At 40.0% G+C, this 20,016-nt stretch overlaps 1 protein-coding gene across 1 annotated transcript in view; it reads right to left on the bottom strand.

Moving 5' to 3' along the window:
• Window positions 1–8,270: 8,270 nt before the first annotated feature.
• Window positions 8,271–20,016, bottom strand: part of LOC111966726 (von Willebrand factor A domain-containing protein 5B1-like) — a 68,302-nt gene continuing 56,556 nt past the window's right edge. The window contains exon 22 of the mRNA XM_023991610.2: window positions 8,271–10,576. Within this exon, the coding sequence (XP_023847378.1) occupies window positions 9,809–10,576 (768 nt within the window). The 3' untranslated portion in view covers window positions 8,271–9,808. The remainder of the gene's footprint in view (window positions 10,577–20,016) is intronic.

A 20,016-nucleotide genomic window follows, 5' to 3' on the forward strand; every position in this document is an offset into this window, starting at 1 on the left:
GCTGATATAGAAAACCAGTTAATAGGTTTGAAAAACATTCCAGAAAGTTAGAAAATTCACATCCCAGTCCTACTATTTCAACTAGCACATTGTAACCATTGAAAAGATCAATGAGCTGTACCACATGATGAGGTGAATGGTGCTCTTCTCTGATATCATTGAGGAGTGTACTGCATCTGCCCTTTGCCTGTGAAAAGCGAAATAACTGTCACTACGCCCTTGAATAAATGATTGTCTCTGAAATGATATTGAACCCAGGGTTAATTGCCTACAGCTACATGGCATCCTATAGGGCAGCCACCACTACCTCTGCCATGGTGACTCACATGCAGGGCCGGATTACCGAATTGGCATGCAGGGCACGTGCCCCGGGGCCCCCGACCTCCAGAGGGACCCCAACCAATTTTAGATTTTTTTTAGGGGGTTGTGGACCACCTGGAGGTCGCCCCCACCATTGGTGAAAAAAAATATTTAATCAATTATTGAATAGCAGGAAATTTGCTTTAAAACCGCAACATTTTATCTTAGCCTCATGACAGAATAGCATTATAAAACTGCATTTCTTTCAAAGATCAGGGCAAAATATCAGTATTAGGATTCCTGTGTAAACGCAGCCTAAACAGCAGGGATATCTGAGCCTCCTTTACAGGTGTAAATCCTAATTTGAGCCAGCTTGCTACAACACAAAAATAATCCTGCAGCAAAAAGAAATGTGAATTATTATGTGGATTATAATGAATGGACATTTTTGTAGGGAATGATACATTTTCCACACCACTCAGGAGGCAGAAGCCTTTTTAAACCTTAAATACACTACAAGTTTTAGATTTCTTCAGCAACAGAGTGATCAAATGAAGATTCAACATCTATTCACAAATAGAACAATGAGCCAGATATTTCACCTGATGTATAAATGAGAAGCATCCGGTTGGTGCTTCCACTCACTACTAAATATGGTGATGAGAGGAAGCCCAGTGACTGGCAGTGGGAGAAGATGGGGTGAGATGGATTTTGGCCGACATTCTACTCATTTTCTTATTGATGAAACATTTGATCTCAATACAGTTCTCTGTTTCCAAAACAAGAATCTGTTACGAACAGATTTGACTAAGTTTTGTAGTCTTTACTCTTTGCCAAAGTAAAAAAATGATTTCTTTAGAAAGAGTGCAAGGGCGAATTGAGTTTTGCATAAGCGCATTTCACAGAGTAGGCGTTCCCTAACGGAAATATGCAAATACATGCTAGAACGCGCCAATAGCATCTCGCTAGCTTGTGCTTGGCTCTGCACACCTTGCTTGTTGGCCCACTATGATTAATTTGTTCCCATTGGAAACGACAGGCTCTGGTCTATCTTGAGTTAGTTATAGAAATCTTTGACCTGTATGTCAACCGTGACTTGGAGCCAAATTGAGTCATTCATGTGTCAGTCATGATTAATTCAGACAGAGCTCCCACGGTCGCATTGTTGCCATGCCTTCATGGTTTGATACGGCTGTTTGTGTCCCTTGCATGTGCTTTATTCTGGGTGTGCATCTTTAATATGTGCCTTGAATTTAACTAAGGCATGTTAAGCTAAGGCATGTTTTACATGGTAGATACAACAGGTTCTGTGTAGCAGTACAGATACACATTGCTGCACTGTGCTTACAGCTGTTACACCTGTGAACAGTTGGAGTTAACAGGTTTATCTCACTGTCGCATGTACCAGGTTTGGGGTCAATTCCAGTTCAATTCCAGTCAATTCAGGAAGTACAATGAAATTCCAACTCCAATTCCAGGAAAATGTGGAATTGTGTAAATGTAATTTGGTTTACTTTGTGAATTGATTGGAATTTTAATGGAATTGACCCCTCACTGGCATGTACCTTCATGGCTAGATTCAGAGTCAGAATGGGGACAACATGGCTAAAGACTTGGTAGCAACACCATATAAAAAAACTAAAAACAAAGGAACAATCTACTAATCAGATTGCAGTCAGAGAAGAGGGCATGTGGTGTGAGTGAGTGACTGGGCCTGTGTTGTGCTGCTGTGTGTGTATTGACCTGCCTGTAACCCCTGGAAAAGAAAATAAATAAAACATACCAAAGAAAAAACAGTGACAAGAACACTACCCTTTTCTGATTGTCTTAAAATTAACAGTTTAAACGTTTGAGAAAGTTCGGGATAGATGCACTATTGTAAAGTGGTTGTTCCACTGGATATCATAAGGTGAATGCACCAATTTGTAAGTCGCTCTGGATAAGAGCGTCTGCTAAATGACTTAAATGTAAATGTAAATATATCTGCATGTTTTGTTCTTAAGTTAATAGTTCTTCTCGATGCTGAGCGTGAACTCAATAGCAACCCTATTCCCAAAAGATCCATCCACTCTCATCTCGCCATAAGAAAATAACACTAAAGCTTCATGAAACCAAAGAGTATCTGTATACTCCGCCTTTTCCTCTCCGATGAAACTCCTGGGAGTGTTAGAACAGAACATTTCAAAAATATCATTTCTAACAGGCAATTATGTAACACTTGGCCTACTTATTAATATTTCCATAGCAACTTTTTTGTAAAGTGAGTCAACAGATACCTGTATTCTAATGGAAGAGGAGGTGCTCGTTCCTCTTGGTACATGAATACAACGTACCATAGAGAGTTAACTGCTATTCTCATATTTAAAAGAGCCTTCACAGAAATATCATCTCATCTGCAAACAAAGAGCTTTTGGAGGATTTATAAATATAGGTTGATAAAACTCATTCCACAGGGCAACGCTCCTAACAGCAATGGCAGAGACATTAGAGAAAGCTTGACAACCAGTTTTTTTACCCCAAAAGACCTTGGTTCATACATTCTCAAAGCAACATCATGTCATTTGAACAAAACCTCCGTTCTAATAATATCTATGTGGGTTGCTGCATTGTATTTATACTGTATACAGTAGCCATCATCAATTAAGTGTTTGCCACACAATCCTGTACGTTGTCATGAATAGCAAAAACCAAACAATTTTTAGAACAAAATAAAAGTTTTGTTAATGTCAAAATACTTAGCTTATATTTCATTTTGCCTGAGATGGGGGTGCCTGGTTAAAGCTCTAACACATCTCGACCAATAGGCCTACAGCTGTCATTAGTGACATACAGTGCCTTTGGAAACTATTCAGACCCCTTGACCTTTTCCACATTTTCTTACGTTACAGCATTATTCTAATGGATTAAATAAAATAAAAATCCTCATCAATCTACACACAATACCCCATAATGACAAAGTGAAAATAGTTTTTTTGAAATTCTTGCAAATATATTAAAATAAAAAAGCAAAAGTACCTTATTTACTTAAGTATTCAGACCCTTTGCTATGAGACTAGAAATTGAGCTCAGGTGCATCCTGTTTCCATTGATCATCCTTGAGATGTTTCTACACCTGTGGTCAATTCAATTGATTGGACATGATTTGGAAACCTGTCAATATAACGTCCCACAGTTGACAGTGCACGTCAGAGCAAAAACCAAGCCATAGGTCGAAGGAATTGTCCGTAGAGCTCAGAGACAGAATTGTGTCGAGGCACAGATCTGGGGAAGCGTACCAAAACATTTATGCAGCATTGAAGGTCCCCAAGAACACAGAGGTTTAGAACCACCAAGACTCATGCTAGAGCTGGCCGCCCGGCCAAACTGAGCAATCAGGGGAGAAGGGCCTTGATCAGGGAGGTGACCAAGAACCCGATGGTCACTCTGACCAGAGCTCTAGAATTTCTCTGTAGAGATGGGAGAACCTTCCAGAAGGACAACCATTTCTGCTGCCATCTAACAATCAGGCCTTTATGGTAGAGTGGCCAGACGGAAACCACACAGTAAAAGGCACATGACAGCCCACTTGGAGTTAGCCAAAAGGCAACTAAACACTCTCAGACCATGAGAAACAAGATTCTCTGTTCTGATGAAACCAAGATTGAACTATTTGGCCTGAATGCCAAGCGTCATGTCTGGAAGAAAACTGGCACCATCCATACAGTAAAGCATGGTAGTGACAGCATCATGCAGTGGCAATGTTTTTCAGGGACAGGGACTGGGAGACTAGTCAGAATCGAGGCAAAGATTCATGGAGCAAAGTACAGAGAGATCCTTGATGAAAACCTGCTCCAGAGCTCTCAGGACCTCAGACTGAGGCGAAGGTTCACCTTCCAACAGGACAACGACCCTAAGCACACAGCCAAGACAACGCAGGAGTGGCTTCGGGACAAGTCTCTGAATGTCCTTGAGTGGCCCAGCCAGAGCCCGGACTTGAACGCTATCGAACATCTCTGGAGAGACCTGGAAATAGCTGTGCAGCAACGCTCCCCATCCAACCTGACAGAGCTGGAGAGGATCTGTAGAGAAGAAGGGGAGAAATTCGCCAAATACAGATGTGCCAAGCTTGTAGCGTCATACCCAAGAAGACTTAATGCTGTAATCGCTGCCAAAGGTGCTTCAACAAAGTACTGAGTAAAGGGTCTGAATACTTATGTAAATGTGATATTTACGTTTTTTATTTTTTATAAATGTCTAAAAACCTGTTTTAGAGTAAGGCTGTAACATTAAAATGTGGAAAAAATCAAGGGGTCTGAATACTTTCCGAAGGCACTGTAAGTGGTTTATTTTATTTAACCTTTATTTTACTAGGCAAGTCAGTTAAACCTCTTTAGGCTGCAGGGGCAGTATTGAGTAGCCTGGATAAAAGGTGCCCATTTCAAACGGCCTCGTACTCAATTCTTGCTCGTACAATATGCATATTATTATTACTATTGGATAGAAAACACTCTCTAGTTTCTAAAACCGTTTGAATTATATCTGTGAGTAAAACAGAACTCATTTTGCAGCAAACTTCCTGACAGGAAGTGGAAAATCTGAAATCGATGCTCTGTTCTAGGGCCTGCCTATAAATGTGCTTGATATTTATTAGTATACATGCACTTCATACGTCTTCCACTAGAYGTCAACAGGCAGTGAGAGAAGAAATGGAGTGTATAACATGATCTGAGGTCGAATAAAAGCTCTTGGCATGACGTGACCCCAATTTCCTGTTTTCTGGAACGCGCGAGAAGTGACCTGGTATTGCCTTCTGTAAAGCTGTCGTTATAGACGACTAATATCTCCGGCTTTGATTTTATTTGATACATGTGACAATATCATCGTAAAGTATGTTTTTTCAATATAGTTTTATTAGATTATTGAAATTTTTTCGGGACGTCAGGCGTGTTGCTTTGTCTGCGTATGTTCAGGAAGGAGAGCTTCGCGCCACTTTGCTAGCTTTCCGTGCTAATTGACTGGAGAAGAGGACATTCTAAATCCAAACAACGATTGTTCTGGACAAAGGACCCCTTGTACAACATTCTGATGGAAGATCATCAAAAGTAGGACCCATTTTATGATGCTATTTCATATATCTGTCGAACATGTGAACTAGTAGTTTGCGCCCAGATTTTGGGCACGCTCTCGCCATAACGTAAACTGCATGTCGTAATGAAGTTATTTTTAGAATTGTAACACGGCGATTGCATTAAGAACTAGTGTTTCTATCATTTCCTATACAACATGTATTTTTTAGTAATGTTCATGAATAGTTATTTGGTCAGAATATGTGAGTGTCAGAAAAATATCCGGACGTTGTGGGAAAAAGATGCTATGTTAGCACAATGTATAACCACTGATTTCAGCTCTAAATATGCACATTTTCGAACAAAACATAAGTGTATGTATAACCTGATGTTATAGGACTGTCATCTGATGAAGCTTATCAAGGTTAGTCAAAAATTATATATMTTTTGCTGGTTTGTYACGATCGCTAACTTTTGCTGCTGGTAAATGGCTTGTGTTTCTGGCTATTGTGGTAAGCTAATATAATGCTATATTGTGTTTTCGCTGTAMAACACTTAAGAAATCAGAAATATTGGCTGGAATCACAAGATGCCTGTCTTTCATTTGCTGTACACCATGTATTTTTCAGAAATGTTTTATGATGAGTATTTAGGTATTTGACGTTGGTGTCTGTAATTACTCTGGCTGCTTCGGTGCTATTTCTGACGGTTGCTGTGATGGTAGCTGCAATGTAAAACTGATTTATAGCTCAAATATGCACACTTTTCGAACAAAACATAGATTTATTGAATAACATGTTATAAGACTGTCATCTGATGAAGTTGTTTCTTGGTTAGTTTGGTTGGTTCTTGGTTAGTTAGGTTGGTTTTGTGCATGCTACCTGTGCTGTGAAAAATGTCTGTCCTTTTTTGTATTTGGTGGTGAGCTAACATAAATATACGTGGTGTTTTCGCTGTAAAACATTTTAAAAATCGGACATGTTGGCTGGATTCACAAGATGTTTATCTTTCATTTGCTGTATTGGACTTGTTAATGTGTGAAAGTTAAATATTTCTAAAAAATATATTTTGAATTTCGCGCCCTGCACTTGAGCTGGCTGTTGTCATAAGTGTACCGACATCGGGCTTGCAGCCCAAAGAAGTTTTAAGAACAAATTCTTATTTACAATGACGGCCTATCCCGGCCAAACCCTCCCCTAACCCAGTCGACACTGGGCCAATTGTGCACCGCCTTATGGGACTCCCAATCACGGATGGTTGTGATACAGCCTGGAATCGAACCAGGGTCTGTAGTGACTTCTCTAGCACTGAGATGCAGTGCCTTAGACTGCTGCGCCACTCGGGTGGTGATCGGATCCTTTTCCAAACAGTATTCTTACTTAGGCTTATTCATTGGTAGGCCTGTACATAGAGATAGAACAACAGTCATATTATCGATGGGCCTGTCAGTATCATGACCACCGAGTTAGCCCTAATTAGGGTGTAGATCTTAATTTGAGCCAGCTTGCTACAGCAGGAAAATAATCCTGCAGCAAAAGGAAATGTGAATTGTTATGTGGATTATAATTAATGGACATTTTTGTAGGGGGTGATACATTTTCCACGGCACTCAGGAGGCAGAAGCCTTTTTAAACCTCAAATACACTACAAGTTTTAGATTCTTCCTGATCATTGCTGCTCAATCGACTCAGAAACCTTGTTAAACAACATAAAGATGCTCCAATAGCCATGTTATCTATAGACAATGCTCATTTGTTCATGCAAAGAGACACAGCAAAACATGGGTTGGTCTGTTCTAACACCTCCCTTACACAGGTATTTTCTCTGAATATAGAAGCAGTAGCCTAGTAACAATATGAACATCAGAAGTCCTTATGCACATCCTTTCTCTGACTAAGAAAGTAGAAAAATAATTATGAGGGAATAAAGTGGCAATAAACTAACTGAAAACCAAACTGTCATTCAGTGCTTTGCCTCTAATCCCTGAAGCCACAGTCAGTTGCTTGCACAAAAACTCTCCAGCAGAGTTTAAGTGTTGCTGAGATTTGAGGGTCACAGTCAAATCCCCTTTTGGGTACTGGCTTTGGAGGATTGCTCTTCAAAGCACTGTGTAGTGTGTACCATGTGCCCTGTGTAGTGTGTACCATGTGCACCATGTAGTGTGCACCATGTGCCCTGTGCAGTGTGTACCTCGTGTACCAGCAACAGGAGAATTTGTAGCTCTGTGTATAAAGGAAGGGTCAAGATGTATCACCTGTCACAACACTAATGAGCCATGGTTCTTCGTCATTCACGCTCTCTCTCTCAATACTTCTATCTCTCTCTCTCCATACCTCTCTCTCTCCATACCTCCATCTCTCCATACCTCAATCTCTCTCACTCTCTTTCTCTCCCCCCACGCTTTCTCTCTATCCCTACAACTCTGTCTCCCCGGTCCTCTCTTTCATACAGCATCTCTAACAGAGAGAGAGAAGGTATGTGCTTCCAGGTCATGGTGTTACTAGCATGACTAGATCCTTGTTATCCTAATGGGCTCTTTGCTTTCTCTGAGCCGTTGCTCCTTCCTACACTTGTTGTTAATGAGGCCCTCAGACAGAGTCAGGTACGGCTTACCACACCAATTTAACACACCAACGTCTGTAAAATAGAAATTGTTTTCATTTGGTCAAGTTCAATGAGAGACCTTCTTAACTTCATGGTGTTTTGAAGTGTGGTGCATCATCTACTGGCTATGAATAGTGCTGCCTATGGGTGCAATTCTGTTTAAATGTCAAGCATCATTAATTGAACATAAAACTGGACATAAACCACTATTGCACCATGCAGGGTAACATCTGTTATATTGTTTGTGTAGCGAACAGGACCAATAGTTTTATATTTGTCTTGATGCAAACTTCTACGGCTTCATGAGTGGATATATTTTATTACATGCAGTTGCATAGTCATACCACTGACATTTAGCAAACTGAGACTATGGAAGCCTTTACCAGCCTCAAAACAGTCAACAATCATATTTTCAAAACACACAGCAACAATCGAGTTGTACACAAGTAAAGCCAGCCGCCACAATCACTATAAGTTTACACAGATCACAATTAAATTACGATATTTCTAGAGGTATGTTCCAAATGGCACCGACTCTCTATAGTGCACTACTTTTGACCTGGGCCAAATGCAGCAGAACAGGTTGGCTGTGGGGGAATTGCTTTGCTCCCACTGTTGATACATATTATAACACAAACATTGTTTTTTCATGCAGCAGAATGGATGAAATTTCAAAGCCTTAGGAAAATAATACTACCTGAGTAAAATGAACAAAGTTTTTGAGGAAATATGAGAGCAGAGTACAATGTCTTACAAAAGAGACAAATGAAAGGAAAGGACAAAGGAAGTAAAAGGACAAAGGAAAGGACAAAGGAAAGAAAATGACAAAGGAAAGGACAAGGGAAAGGAAAGGACAAAGGAAAGGACAGAGGAAAGGACAAGGGAAAGAAAAGGACAAAGGAAAGGACAGAGGAAAGGACAAAGGAAAGAAAAGGACACAGGAAAGGACAGAGGAAAGGAAAAGGGAAAGAAAAGGACAAAGGAAAGGACAGAGGAAAGGACAAGGGAAAGGAAAGGACAAAGGAAAGAAAAACTCACATTTCTTTCATCCAAATTGAAAGTTTCTATCACATTATTCAGAACACCTACAAAAGAAAACACGCTGAGCATTTTTTTATATGGAAACACATTTGATATCAAACAATAACAGCAGAGAAACATCTAAATACGTATTTCTGATAACCAATCTTTGTTTGTCTTTAATCATTGTTAGGCACTTATGGCTACATAATGAATACAAAATAAACAGCGATAAAAGGACGGTCTCTGAACCAATACGAAAACATCAAACATGAGAAGAGGAATTGGCCATAGTTGGCAAGACAGCACAATCAGATCTGGGACCAGGCAAATGTTCATATATCACAATATGGATTTTGAAATGATTGTGACGATCAAACACATTAGATGCAATATAAATAATTGGAAATGTCTCATGGGAATTCTTTTGGCATATTCTCTCATCATTGGACATCAATATGATGGAAATATTAAACATAAATAAAACAATACATATATTTTCATAAACTTATTTTTTAGAATATGTATGTTTACTCTTACACTTCTGATATCCTTCACCATGTGAATAGAATCATGTTTAATCAGACCCATAGCTGGTGAATGTATCCACCCAAAGGGAGACAACAAGCAAGTTTGTGCCTCTGGGAAGCTTCTGACATGTTTAGAAGTTCTCATAACAGAATCAATTCAACTACACAATGCTCACAATAGCTGCACTAACAAATTCGGCAATACTCAAAATGGCAAAAAATAAATAGTAGTAAATAAAGCGTTAGTCAGTTAGCATAGTATGGTTGAATATGTCCGGATGGATGATGGTGCATGCGATGCAATCAGCCTCAGACACTGTTGGGGTTGTAGCAGAGCATGTTGAGCTGCAGGTTCTCGTCCCAGTGTCTGAGGATGATAAAGAGCTGGTTGGCAGCAGACTTGACTGAGGCTAAGTCCTTTCCTTCAGGGATGGTCTGGGCACTGAGCCACATGCTAGCCTTAGCGGCTATCAGCTCCCACTCTATGAAGTAGCTGGCCGAGCTGTGCTCCAGCCAGGCCAGGGCTACAGCCGTGGCCCACACCATGCCCTCCGTATTCAGCCTCTTCCTGGACCCCGGGCCACCAGGGGGCGCTGCTGGGGGGGTTTCCACGCTCTCCGACTCCGAGGCCCTTCCGCTGTCTGTCTGGGAGTGAGGGGAGAGAGGGTGCTCGGCATAGGTGGAGGAGGTAGGGGTGGAGGAGCCGCCCAGGAAGGAAGGAGAAGACCCAGGCCAACCCTCAGTCCGTGGACTCCTGGCCAGGTGAGAGGGGCTGTGCCCCCCCTGTCTGTGGCTGCTGACGACCAGGTCTCCAGGCTGGTGCTGGTGGTGGCCTGCCAGGCTGGTTTTTGTCTCCTTAGCTGAGCTCTCAAACGGAGATGGAGAGGTGGACCTGTGGCTGTCGTCTGCAGCGCTGCTGTTTGAGCGGCGGCTGGCTGAGTGGGAGACGTGGTGACCCAGACTGACCCGGTGGCTGGTGAAGGGAGACGTCCACTTCAGCTTGTCCATGGGCACGTTGATGGCCTCACACAGAGCGCTGTCTAGGCAGAACGCACCACATGCCAACTGTAAGGACACCTGTACCAGAGAGAGGTAGTTTAATACAAATTGTGAAATATATTTTCCTTTATTATGTTCCCCTAACCCTAACACCCCTCGCTTAATTGGAGTAAACTAATGGTAAACTAACAACACATAGGCTTCTACTCCAAGCTTATACATACTATATACATGTATTTTATAATAGGTATCTTTTGTTTGTTTTTAATCCCATCCTTCAGCTACTCTCAACCCCTCCCATCTATCTCTGAAGACCATCCAGTTTTATATTTTTCAACTGTGCTGTGATGTTTCACAAAAGTTCTGAACCTTTCTATTATCATAGTTTCTACAGATTGTAAATTAAAGATAAACATTTTTGCTAAAAGTATTATTATATTATTGATCGATTGACTATGACTTTTCAAATCACCCAGCAGTGCTATTGGCAGAGTTAGCTCCAGGTAAATGTTGTAATTCTTCAGCCATTCCTGAACCTGCAACCAAAAACAAGCTACTGTACGTACATATGGACAGTATCAAAACCAATTATCTAATGATTCTGTTTCTTCGCAGCAAAACCTGCAGAGCTAGGATGGTTCTATCCCCCATATACAGTGCCTTGCAAAAGTATTCACCCCCCTTGGCGTTTTTCCTATTTTGTTTCATTACAACCTGTAACTTAAATGGATTTTTATTTGGATTTCATGTATTGGACATACACAAAATAGTCCAAATTGGTGAAGTGAAATTTAAAAAATAACTTGTTTAAAAAATAAAAACATTTAAAAAACAGAAAAGTGGTGCGTGCATAGGGATTCACCCACTTTCCTATGAAGCCCCTAAATAAGATCTGGTGCAGCCAATTACCTTCAGAAGTCACATAATTAGTTAAATAAAGTCCACCTGTGTGCAATCTAAGTGTCAGATGATCTGAGTATACATACACCTGTTCTGAAAGGCCCCAGAGTCTGAAACACCACTAAGCAAGGGGCACCACCAAGCAAGCAGCACTATGAAGACCAAGGAGCTTTCCAAACAGGTCAGGGATAAAGTCCCCACAGTGAAGCATGGTGGTGGCAGCATCGTGCTGTGAGGATGTTTTTCATTGGCAGGGACTGGGAAACTGGTCAGAATTGGAGGAATGATGGATAGCGCTAAATACAGGGAAATTCTTGAGGGAAACCTGTTTCAGTCTTCCAGAGATTTGAGACTGGGACGGAGGTTCACCTCCCAGCAGGACAATGACTCTAAGCATACTGCTAAAGCATTTAAATATATTGGAATGGCCTAGTCAAAGCACAGACCTCAATCCAACTGAGAATCTGTGGTATGACTTAACAACGGGACAGTTGTAAATCATGCAGCGCCTTGTGTCACGATTGCAGATTTTAGAGAAACAACAAATGTCGGTACATATAAGTGTCTTATATCGGCTGAAAGCTAAACGTCTTGTTAAAAAGCTGCACTGTCCAAGTTACAGTAGCTATTACTGCGAAAAAATGCCATGCTATTGTTTGAGGAGAGCTCTTAACAACAAAACACTTTTTTCACCGCGATAGGTTTGATAAATTCACCTCTGAAGGTGAAATGTGTACTTACATTCTGACATATTGCTCTGATTTATCATCCAAAGGGTCCCAGAGATAACATGAAGTGTCGTTTTGTTAGATAAAATCCTTTTTCATATTCTAAAAAGGTCCATATAGCACACACAATCGATTTTGTATTTCCACTCGTTCAAATTGCAAAGAAAGTAATCTGTGAAAATCTAACCCTAAACGTTGTTTCAACCAGCCAAATCACATTCATATGTATTCCTCAGAGATCCTAGAACTTAACCAGACTTCACTATATCATTAGGAGTGTAGCATATCCTATAGGACACCATATGTGGTCAGACAGCGACGCCTTCATGGCACGCCGATGACGCAGCCGGTCTTCACTTGAACGACTCTAACTTTGTCAAATAAGCACCAATCGGGGTCAAACAAATGTAGCTATATAGCCAATGAGCTGGGCTTTATGGGAGTATCCATAAACCCTGTATATGTCATAAAATGTAGCTCCTAAACCTTGTACGACAGCATGCCTTTTCCTTTTGGACAGAAATTCTGAGAATTCAATTTTGAAGTTATGAAAACTGATTGTTTGCAAATGTTGAACTTATAATATGGCTACTAATACTGGAAAAGCTAAATCAAAGTCCAAGTATACAGATTTGACAATATTCTTACAGATAAATGTAATATGAATGCAAACGTCCCTGGGTGACTTCATACTAAATGTCATGTGGTTCGCTCATACTTCAAGTTATTCATCTGAAACTTTGCACATACACTGCTGCCATCTTGTGGACACCATCGGAATTACAACCATATTGATGGCTAGAACTGGGACCTTTCTCTTGCATTTCAAAGATGGTGGTAGAAAAAAAGTAGTTTTTTCTGTGTATTTTCTTCTACCAGATCTATTGTGTTATATTGTCCTACATTCCTACATTCACATTTCCACAAACTTCAAAGTTTTTCCTTTCAAATGGTACCAAGAATATGCATATCCTTGCTTCAGGGCCTGACCTATAGGCAGTTAGATTTGGTATGTCATTTTATGCGAAAATTGAAAAAAGGGGGATATCCCTAAGAACTTGTTTAAAGATTGTTGTACACCAGCGGAACCCATCCAACTTGAAGGAGCTGGAGCAGTTTTGCCTTGAAGAATGGGCAAAAATCCCAGTGCCTAGACGTGCTAAGCTTATAGAGACATACCCCAAGAGACTTGCAGATGTAATTGCTGCAAAAGGTGGCTCTACAAAGTATTGTCTTTGGGGGGGTGAATAGTTATGCACGCTCAAGATTTGTTTTTTTGTCTTATTTCTTGTTTGTTTCACAATAAAACATATTTTGTATCTTTAAAGTGGTAGACATGTTGTGTAAATCAAAATGATACAACCCCCCCCAAAAATACAATTTAATTCCAGGTTGTAGGGCAACAAAATAGGAAAAATGCCAAGGGGGGTGAATACTTTCACAAGCCACTGTATATAACATTCTATTGGTTGCAAGAATTTTGTATAATAAATTAAATCACGTGTTTCGTGTTTCAGCTAATAAACCATGTGCCATGGAATTGGTACATAAAAAATCTCTACCCAACTATTTTGCAATCTATATGGCACAAGTGTCACTTTTTTGGGTCCTAAAATGAAACTGGTATACTTTTTTTATTTGTCACAATTTTCTTAAACCAATTTTGGTCTTTAATGCAGAGCCGACAGACAAGTTCCTTATTTTTTCACCCTTCCATTTTTTGTGGTAATGCTGCAATTAGATGGTTGTCATTTTGGGTAGAGCAGACATTTCCATATATTTTTCCATATAACTCCACCAGTCCTATTTATGATATCATCTACAAAGATTTTTTTTTAAATAAAATATAAAAAATTATGTTTTTACTCAAAATATTTGTTGTATTATTTGTTCTGTCTTTTCGGGTGAATTTAACTGAAATTGCAACAAAGTTTTTATGGCTTGTTTTATAAATAGCGATATTTTGGAGAATATTTAATTTTCAAATAACCAAAAGTGAGAGGTTGTAATCTGAATAAAGGGAAAAAGGCCATTCTTGAACAAGGGGTGAGACATTCCTACTAATCTGCTAGAGAACCAGTTCAGATTTAAGTATAACATTTGTATGACTGAAGCCTTTAGTGAGAGGTCTAATGCTTTAATATTTCATCATTCCTGCCCTCCGAATTCATATTAATTATATAAATAGGCCTGTATAATTTTGTCTAGCTTGCCGTTCCAAATAAAATTGAATAGTTTGTGCTCTTATAATTAAAAAAACAAGTCTCTAGGTGTAGGCAAGGCCATAAGCAAATAGGTAAACTGGGTTATGACTAAAGAGTTAATCAGGGTGTCACGCCCTAATCTGTTTCACCTGTCCTTGTGCTGGTCTCCACCCTCCTCCTGGTCTCGCACATCTTCCCCACTTATCCCCTAGGTATTTATACCTCTGTTTTCTGTCTGTCTGTGCCAGTTAGTCTTGTTTGTTCAAGCGCACCAGCGTTTTGTGTCTCAGCGCCTGCTTTTTCCCGATCTCTCTTTTCTCACCCTCCTGGTTTTGACTCCTGCCTGTCCTGACTCCAAGCCCACCTGCCTGACCACTCTGCCTGGCCCTGAGCCTGCCTGCCATCCTGTTCCTTTGCCCCTACTCTGGATTACCAACCTCTGCCTGACCTGACCATGGGCCTGCCGTCCTGTACCTTGGCCCCACTACTCTGGATTATCGACCCCTGCCTGCCTTGACCTGTCGTTTTCCTGCCTCTGTTGTTACAATAAACATTGTTACTTCTACACAGTCTGCACTTGGGTCTCACCTGAAACCTGATACAAGGTGATTTTTCCCCCCCACAAATAGACAGGTATTTTCCTTTCCATGGATGCAAGATCTTATCTTTTTTTTCTAACTTTCTATTAAAATTTATTGTAGTGAGATAATTTATTTCAGGATATGAATATCAAGTATGTCCACATCAACATCAGACCATTTTATTGGTGAATTACACGGTAATGTAAAAGTTTCATTTTTTTGTGATTCAATACGTAATATAATAACTTGGTTGTATTCCAGAGAGGTTAGAAAAATTATCTAGACCCTTTGAGGCTGTGGAGGGATCTAAATTGTGGATTTAAAAGAAAACAGTCATCATCTTACAATGACCCCTTTGTTTTAAAGCCCTGGATTTCTAGCCCGTTGGATCTGATGGCCATAATAAATAGATATGCCGATATAGGACAACCTTGTTTAACTCCTCTTGACAGTTTAATACTTTCTGAGAAGTAGCCATTATTTAATATTTTACAACTAGGATTACTATACATACTGTAACTTTAACACATAATACAAAGAGATTCTCAAACATTTAAATATTCCAGGCATTTATTAATGAATTCCAGTAGTACTTTATCAAAAGCCTTTTCAAAGTCAGCTATGAATACCAGTCCTGGTTTCCCTGATTTTTCATGGCGTTCTATTGTTTCCAATACTTGTCTTATGTTATCTCCAATGTATCCTCCATGTAAAAAACCTGTCTGATTAGGATGAATAAAATCCGCCAATACCTTTTTAATTCTATGCATTTTGCCCGAATTTTTGCATCACAACACTGAATTGTAAGGGGCCTCCAATTTCTTAAATGGACTGGACTTTATATTTACCACTTGGGTCCTGTTTCAGTAGTAATGAAATCAGACCTTCTTGTTGAGTATCTGATAATCTACCATTTTTATAGGAGTGGTTAAAACATGCTAATAACGGACCACTGAGTACATCAAAAAAGGTTTGGTATACGCTACCATTCAAAAGTTTGGGGTCACTTAGAAATGTCCTTGTTTTCCATGAAAACATACATAAAATGAGTTGCAAAATAAATAGGAAATATAGTCAAGATGTTGACAAGGTTATAAATTATGATTTTTAATTGAAATAATAATTGTGTCCTTCAAACTTTGCTTTGGTCAAATAATCCTCCATTTGCAGCAATTACAGCCGTACAGACCTTTGGCATTCTAGTTGTCAATTTCTTGAGGTAATCTAAAGAGATTTCACCCCATGCTTCCTGAAATACCTCCCACAAGTTGGATTGGCTTGATGGGCACTTCTTACCTACCATACGGTCAAGCTGCTCCCACAACAGCTCAATAGGGTTGAGATCCGGTGACTGTGTTGGCCACTCCATTACAGACAGAATACCAGCTGACTGCTTCTTCACTAAACAGTTCTTGCATAGTTTTGAGCTGTGCTTTGGGTCATTGTTCTGTTGTAGGAGGAAATTGGCTCCAATGAAGCGCCGTCCACAGGGTATAGCACGGCGTTGCAAAATGGAGTGGTAGCCTTCCTTCTTAAAGATCCCTTTTACCCTGTACACATCTCCCACTTTACCACCACCAAAGCACCCCCAGACCATCACATTGCCTCCACCATGCTTGACAGATGTCATCAAGCACTCCTCCAGCATATTTTTATTTTTTTCTGCGTCTAACAAATAATCTTCTTTGTGACCCGAACACCTCAAACTTAGATTCGTCTGTCCATAACACTTTCTTCCAATCTTTCTCTGTCCAGTGTCTGTGTTCATTTGCCCATCTTAAACTTTTCTTTTTATTGGCCAGTCTGAGATATGGCTTTTTCTTTGCAACTCTGCCTAGAAGGCCAGCATCCCGTAGTTGCCTCTTCACTGTTGACGTTGAGACTGGTGTTTTGCGGGTAGTATTTAATGAAGCTGCCAGTTGAGGACTTATGAGGCGTTTGTTTCTCAAACTAGACACTCTAATGTACTTGTCCTCTTGCTCAGTTGTGCACCGGGGCCTCCCACTCCTCTTTCTATTCTGGTTAGAGCCAGTTTGCGCTGTTCTGTGAAGGGAGTAGACACAGCGTTGTACGAGATCTTCAGTTTCTTTGCAATTTCTCGCATGGAATAGCCTTCATTTCTCAGAACAAGAATAGACTGATGAGTTTGAAAAGAAAGGTCTTTATTTCTGGCCATTCTGAGCCTGAAATCGAACCCACAAATGCTGATGCTCCAGATACTCAACTAGTCTAAAGAAGGACAGTTTTATTACCTATTTAATCAGCACCACAGTTTTCAGCTGTGCTAACATAATTGCAAAAGGGTTTTCTAATGATCAATTAGCCTTTTAAAATGATAAACTTGGATTAGCTAACACAACGTACCATTGGAACGCAGGAGTGATGGTTGCTGATAATGGGCCTCTGTACGCCTATGTAGATATTCCATAAGAAATCTGCCGTTTCCAGCTACAATAGTCATTTACAACATTAACAATGTCTACACTGTATTTATGATCAATTTGATGTTGTTTTAATGGATAAAAAGTTTTATTTTCTTTCAAAAACAAAGACCTTTCTAAGTGACACCAAACTTTTGAACTGTAGTGTAACTCAACTGGTAAACAATCCAGCCCTGGAGTTTTCCCAGACTTAAAGGACTTAATTTCATCAATAAATTCCTCCTCTGTAATTTGACCTTCACATTAGTCTTTCTGTACAGCACTTAATTTTACATTATTAATAGAAAATAAATCCATACAATTAACTTCGGTTAGTTGAGATGGAGGAGACTGAAACTAAAACAAAGCACTTTGTTTACTCTTTCAAAATATTGTTTGGTGACTCATGAGTGACTCTGTCATTCGTAACAAGTTTCAGTAAATTATCTTTGATAGCATTTCTATGTTGAAGATTAAAAAATCATTGAGCATTTTTCTCCCTATTCCATCCAGTTTGATTCATTTTTATAATATATTACACTTGATCCTTCTTGAATAAGTTTGTGCATTTCTTTTTGTTTTTCCTCTAACTCAGGTATTCCCAAACTGGGGTACGCGTAATGCCGTCGAGGGTACGCCAAGTAAAAATGTGATTCAATTGTGTTTTTTTTACATTTTCAAGCAGTCCATTTATATTTTCCAACGGGGCTATACATTTGAGTGAGTTTTTTTTCTGTCTGTATTGCCACGTTTAACTGCCCACAATAAAATTAACACAATGTCAAATACAAGGAGCCTAGTCAAATAATTAACATCCAATCACATTAATCGTTAATCTCTCGCGGGAATTCCACTAATGTAGCCAAACGTAGCTGCTGCTCATTCCGTTTGCTCGAAAATTGATAAATGGTTAAAAAAAGGAAGGCCCGCGTCCATAGAGACACATACAGTTGAAGTCGGAAGTTGACATACACTTAGCTTGGAGTCATTAAAATTTCAACCACTCCACACATTTCTTGTTAACAAACTATAGTTTTGGCAAGTTGGTTAGGACATCTACTTTGTGCATGACACATGCAATTTTTCCAACAATTGTTTACAGACAGATTATTTCACTTACAATTCACTGTATCACAATTCTAAGTGGGTCAGAAGTTTACATACACTAAGTTGACTGTGGCTTTAAACAGCTTGAAACTGGGACTGGTGCACGTCACAAAATAGATGGCATCATGAGGAAGCAAACTTATGTGGATTTATTGAAGCAACACCACTTTCAATGTCAACAGTGAAGAGGCGACTCCGGGATGCTGGCCTTCAAGGCAGAGTTCCTCTGTCCAGTGTCTGTGTTCTTTTGCCTATCTTAATCTTTTCTTTTTATTGGCCAGTCTGGGATATGGCTTTTTCTTTGCAACTCTGCCTAGAAGGCCAGCATCTCGGAGTCGCTTCTTCACTATTGACGTTGGTGTTTTGCGGTACTAATTAATTAAACTGCCAGTTGAGGACTTGTGAGGCGTTTGTTTCTCAAACTAGAAACTCGAATGTACTTGTCTTACTCAGTTGTGCACTGGGGCCTCCCACTCCTCTTTCTATTCTGGTTATGAAGCTCTGAAGCAAGCTTCCAGAAAATTGGAATGGAAATGGCGCCACACCAAACTGGAAGTCTTCCGACTTGCTTGGAAAGACAATACTGTGCAGTATCGAAGAGCCCTCACTGCTGCTCGATCATCCTATTTTTCCAATTTAATTGAGGAAAATAAGAACAATCCTAAATTTATTTTTGATACTGTCGCAAAGCCAACTAAAAAGCAGCATTCCCCAAGAGAGGATGGCTTTCACTACAGCAGTAATACATTCATGAACTTCTTTGAGGAAAAGATCATGATCATTAGAAAGCAAATTACGGACTCCTCTTTAAATCTGCATATTCCTCCAAAGCTCAGTTGTCCTGAGTCTGCACAACTCTGTCAGGACATAGGATCAAGGGAGACACTCGAGTGTTTTAGTACTATATCTCTTGACACAATGATGAAAATAATCATGGCCTCTAAACCTTCAAGCTGCATACTGAACCCTATTCCAACTAAACTACTGAAAGAGCTGCTTCCTGTGCTTGGCCCTCCTATGTTGAACATAATAAACGTCTCTCTATCCACCGGATGTGTACCAAACTCACTAAAAGTGGCAGTAATAAAGCCTCTCTTGAAAAAGCCAAACCTTGACCCAGAAAATATAAAAAACTATCGGCCTATATCGAATCTTCCATTCCTCTCAAAAATGTTAGAAAAAGCTGTTGCGCAGCAACTCACTTCCTTCCTGAAGACAAACAATGTATACGAAATGCTTCAGTCTGGTTTTAGACCCCATCATAGCACTGAGACTGCACTTGTGAAGGTGGTAAATGACCTTTTAATGGCGTCAGACCGAGGCTCTGCATCTGTCCTCGTGCTCCTAGACCTTAGTGCTGCTTTTGATACCATCGATCACCGCATTCTTTTGGAGATTAGAAACCCAAATTGGTCTACACGGACAAGTTCTGGCCTGGTTTAGATCTTATCTGTCGGAAAGATATCAGTTTGTCTCTGTGAATGGTTAGGACCATGCCTCAGGACTACCTGGCATGATGACTCCTTGCTGTCCCAGTCCACCTGCCGTTGCTTGCTGCTCAGTTTCAACTGTCTGCCT

Source organism: Salvelinus sp. IW2-2015, linkage group LG7 (genome assembly GCF_002910315.2).
Source record: "Salvelinus sp. IW2-2015 linkage group LG7, ASM291031v2, whole genome shotgun sequence".
NCBI lineage: Eukaryota > Metazoa > Chordata > Actinopteri > Salmoniformes > Salmonidae > Salvelinus > Salvelinus sp. IW2-2015.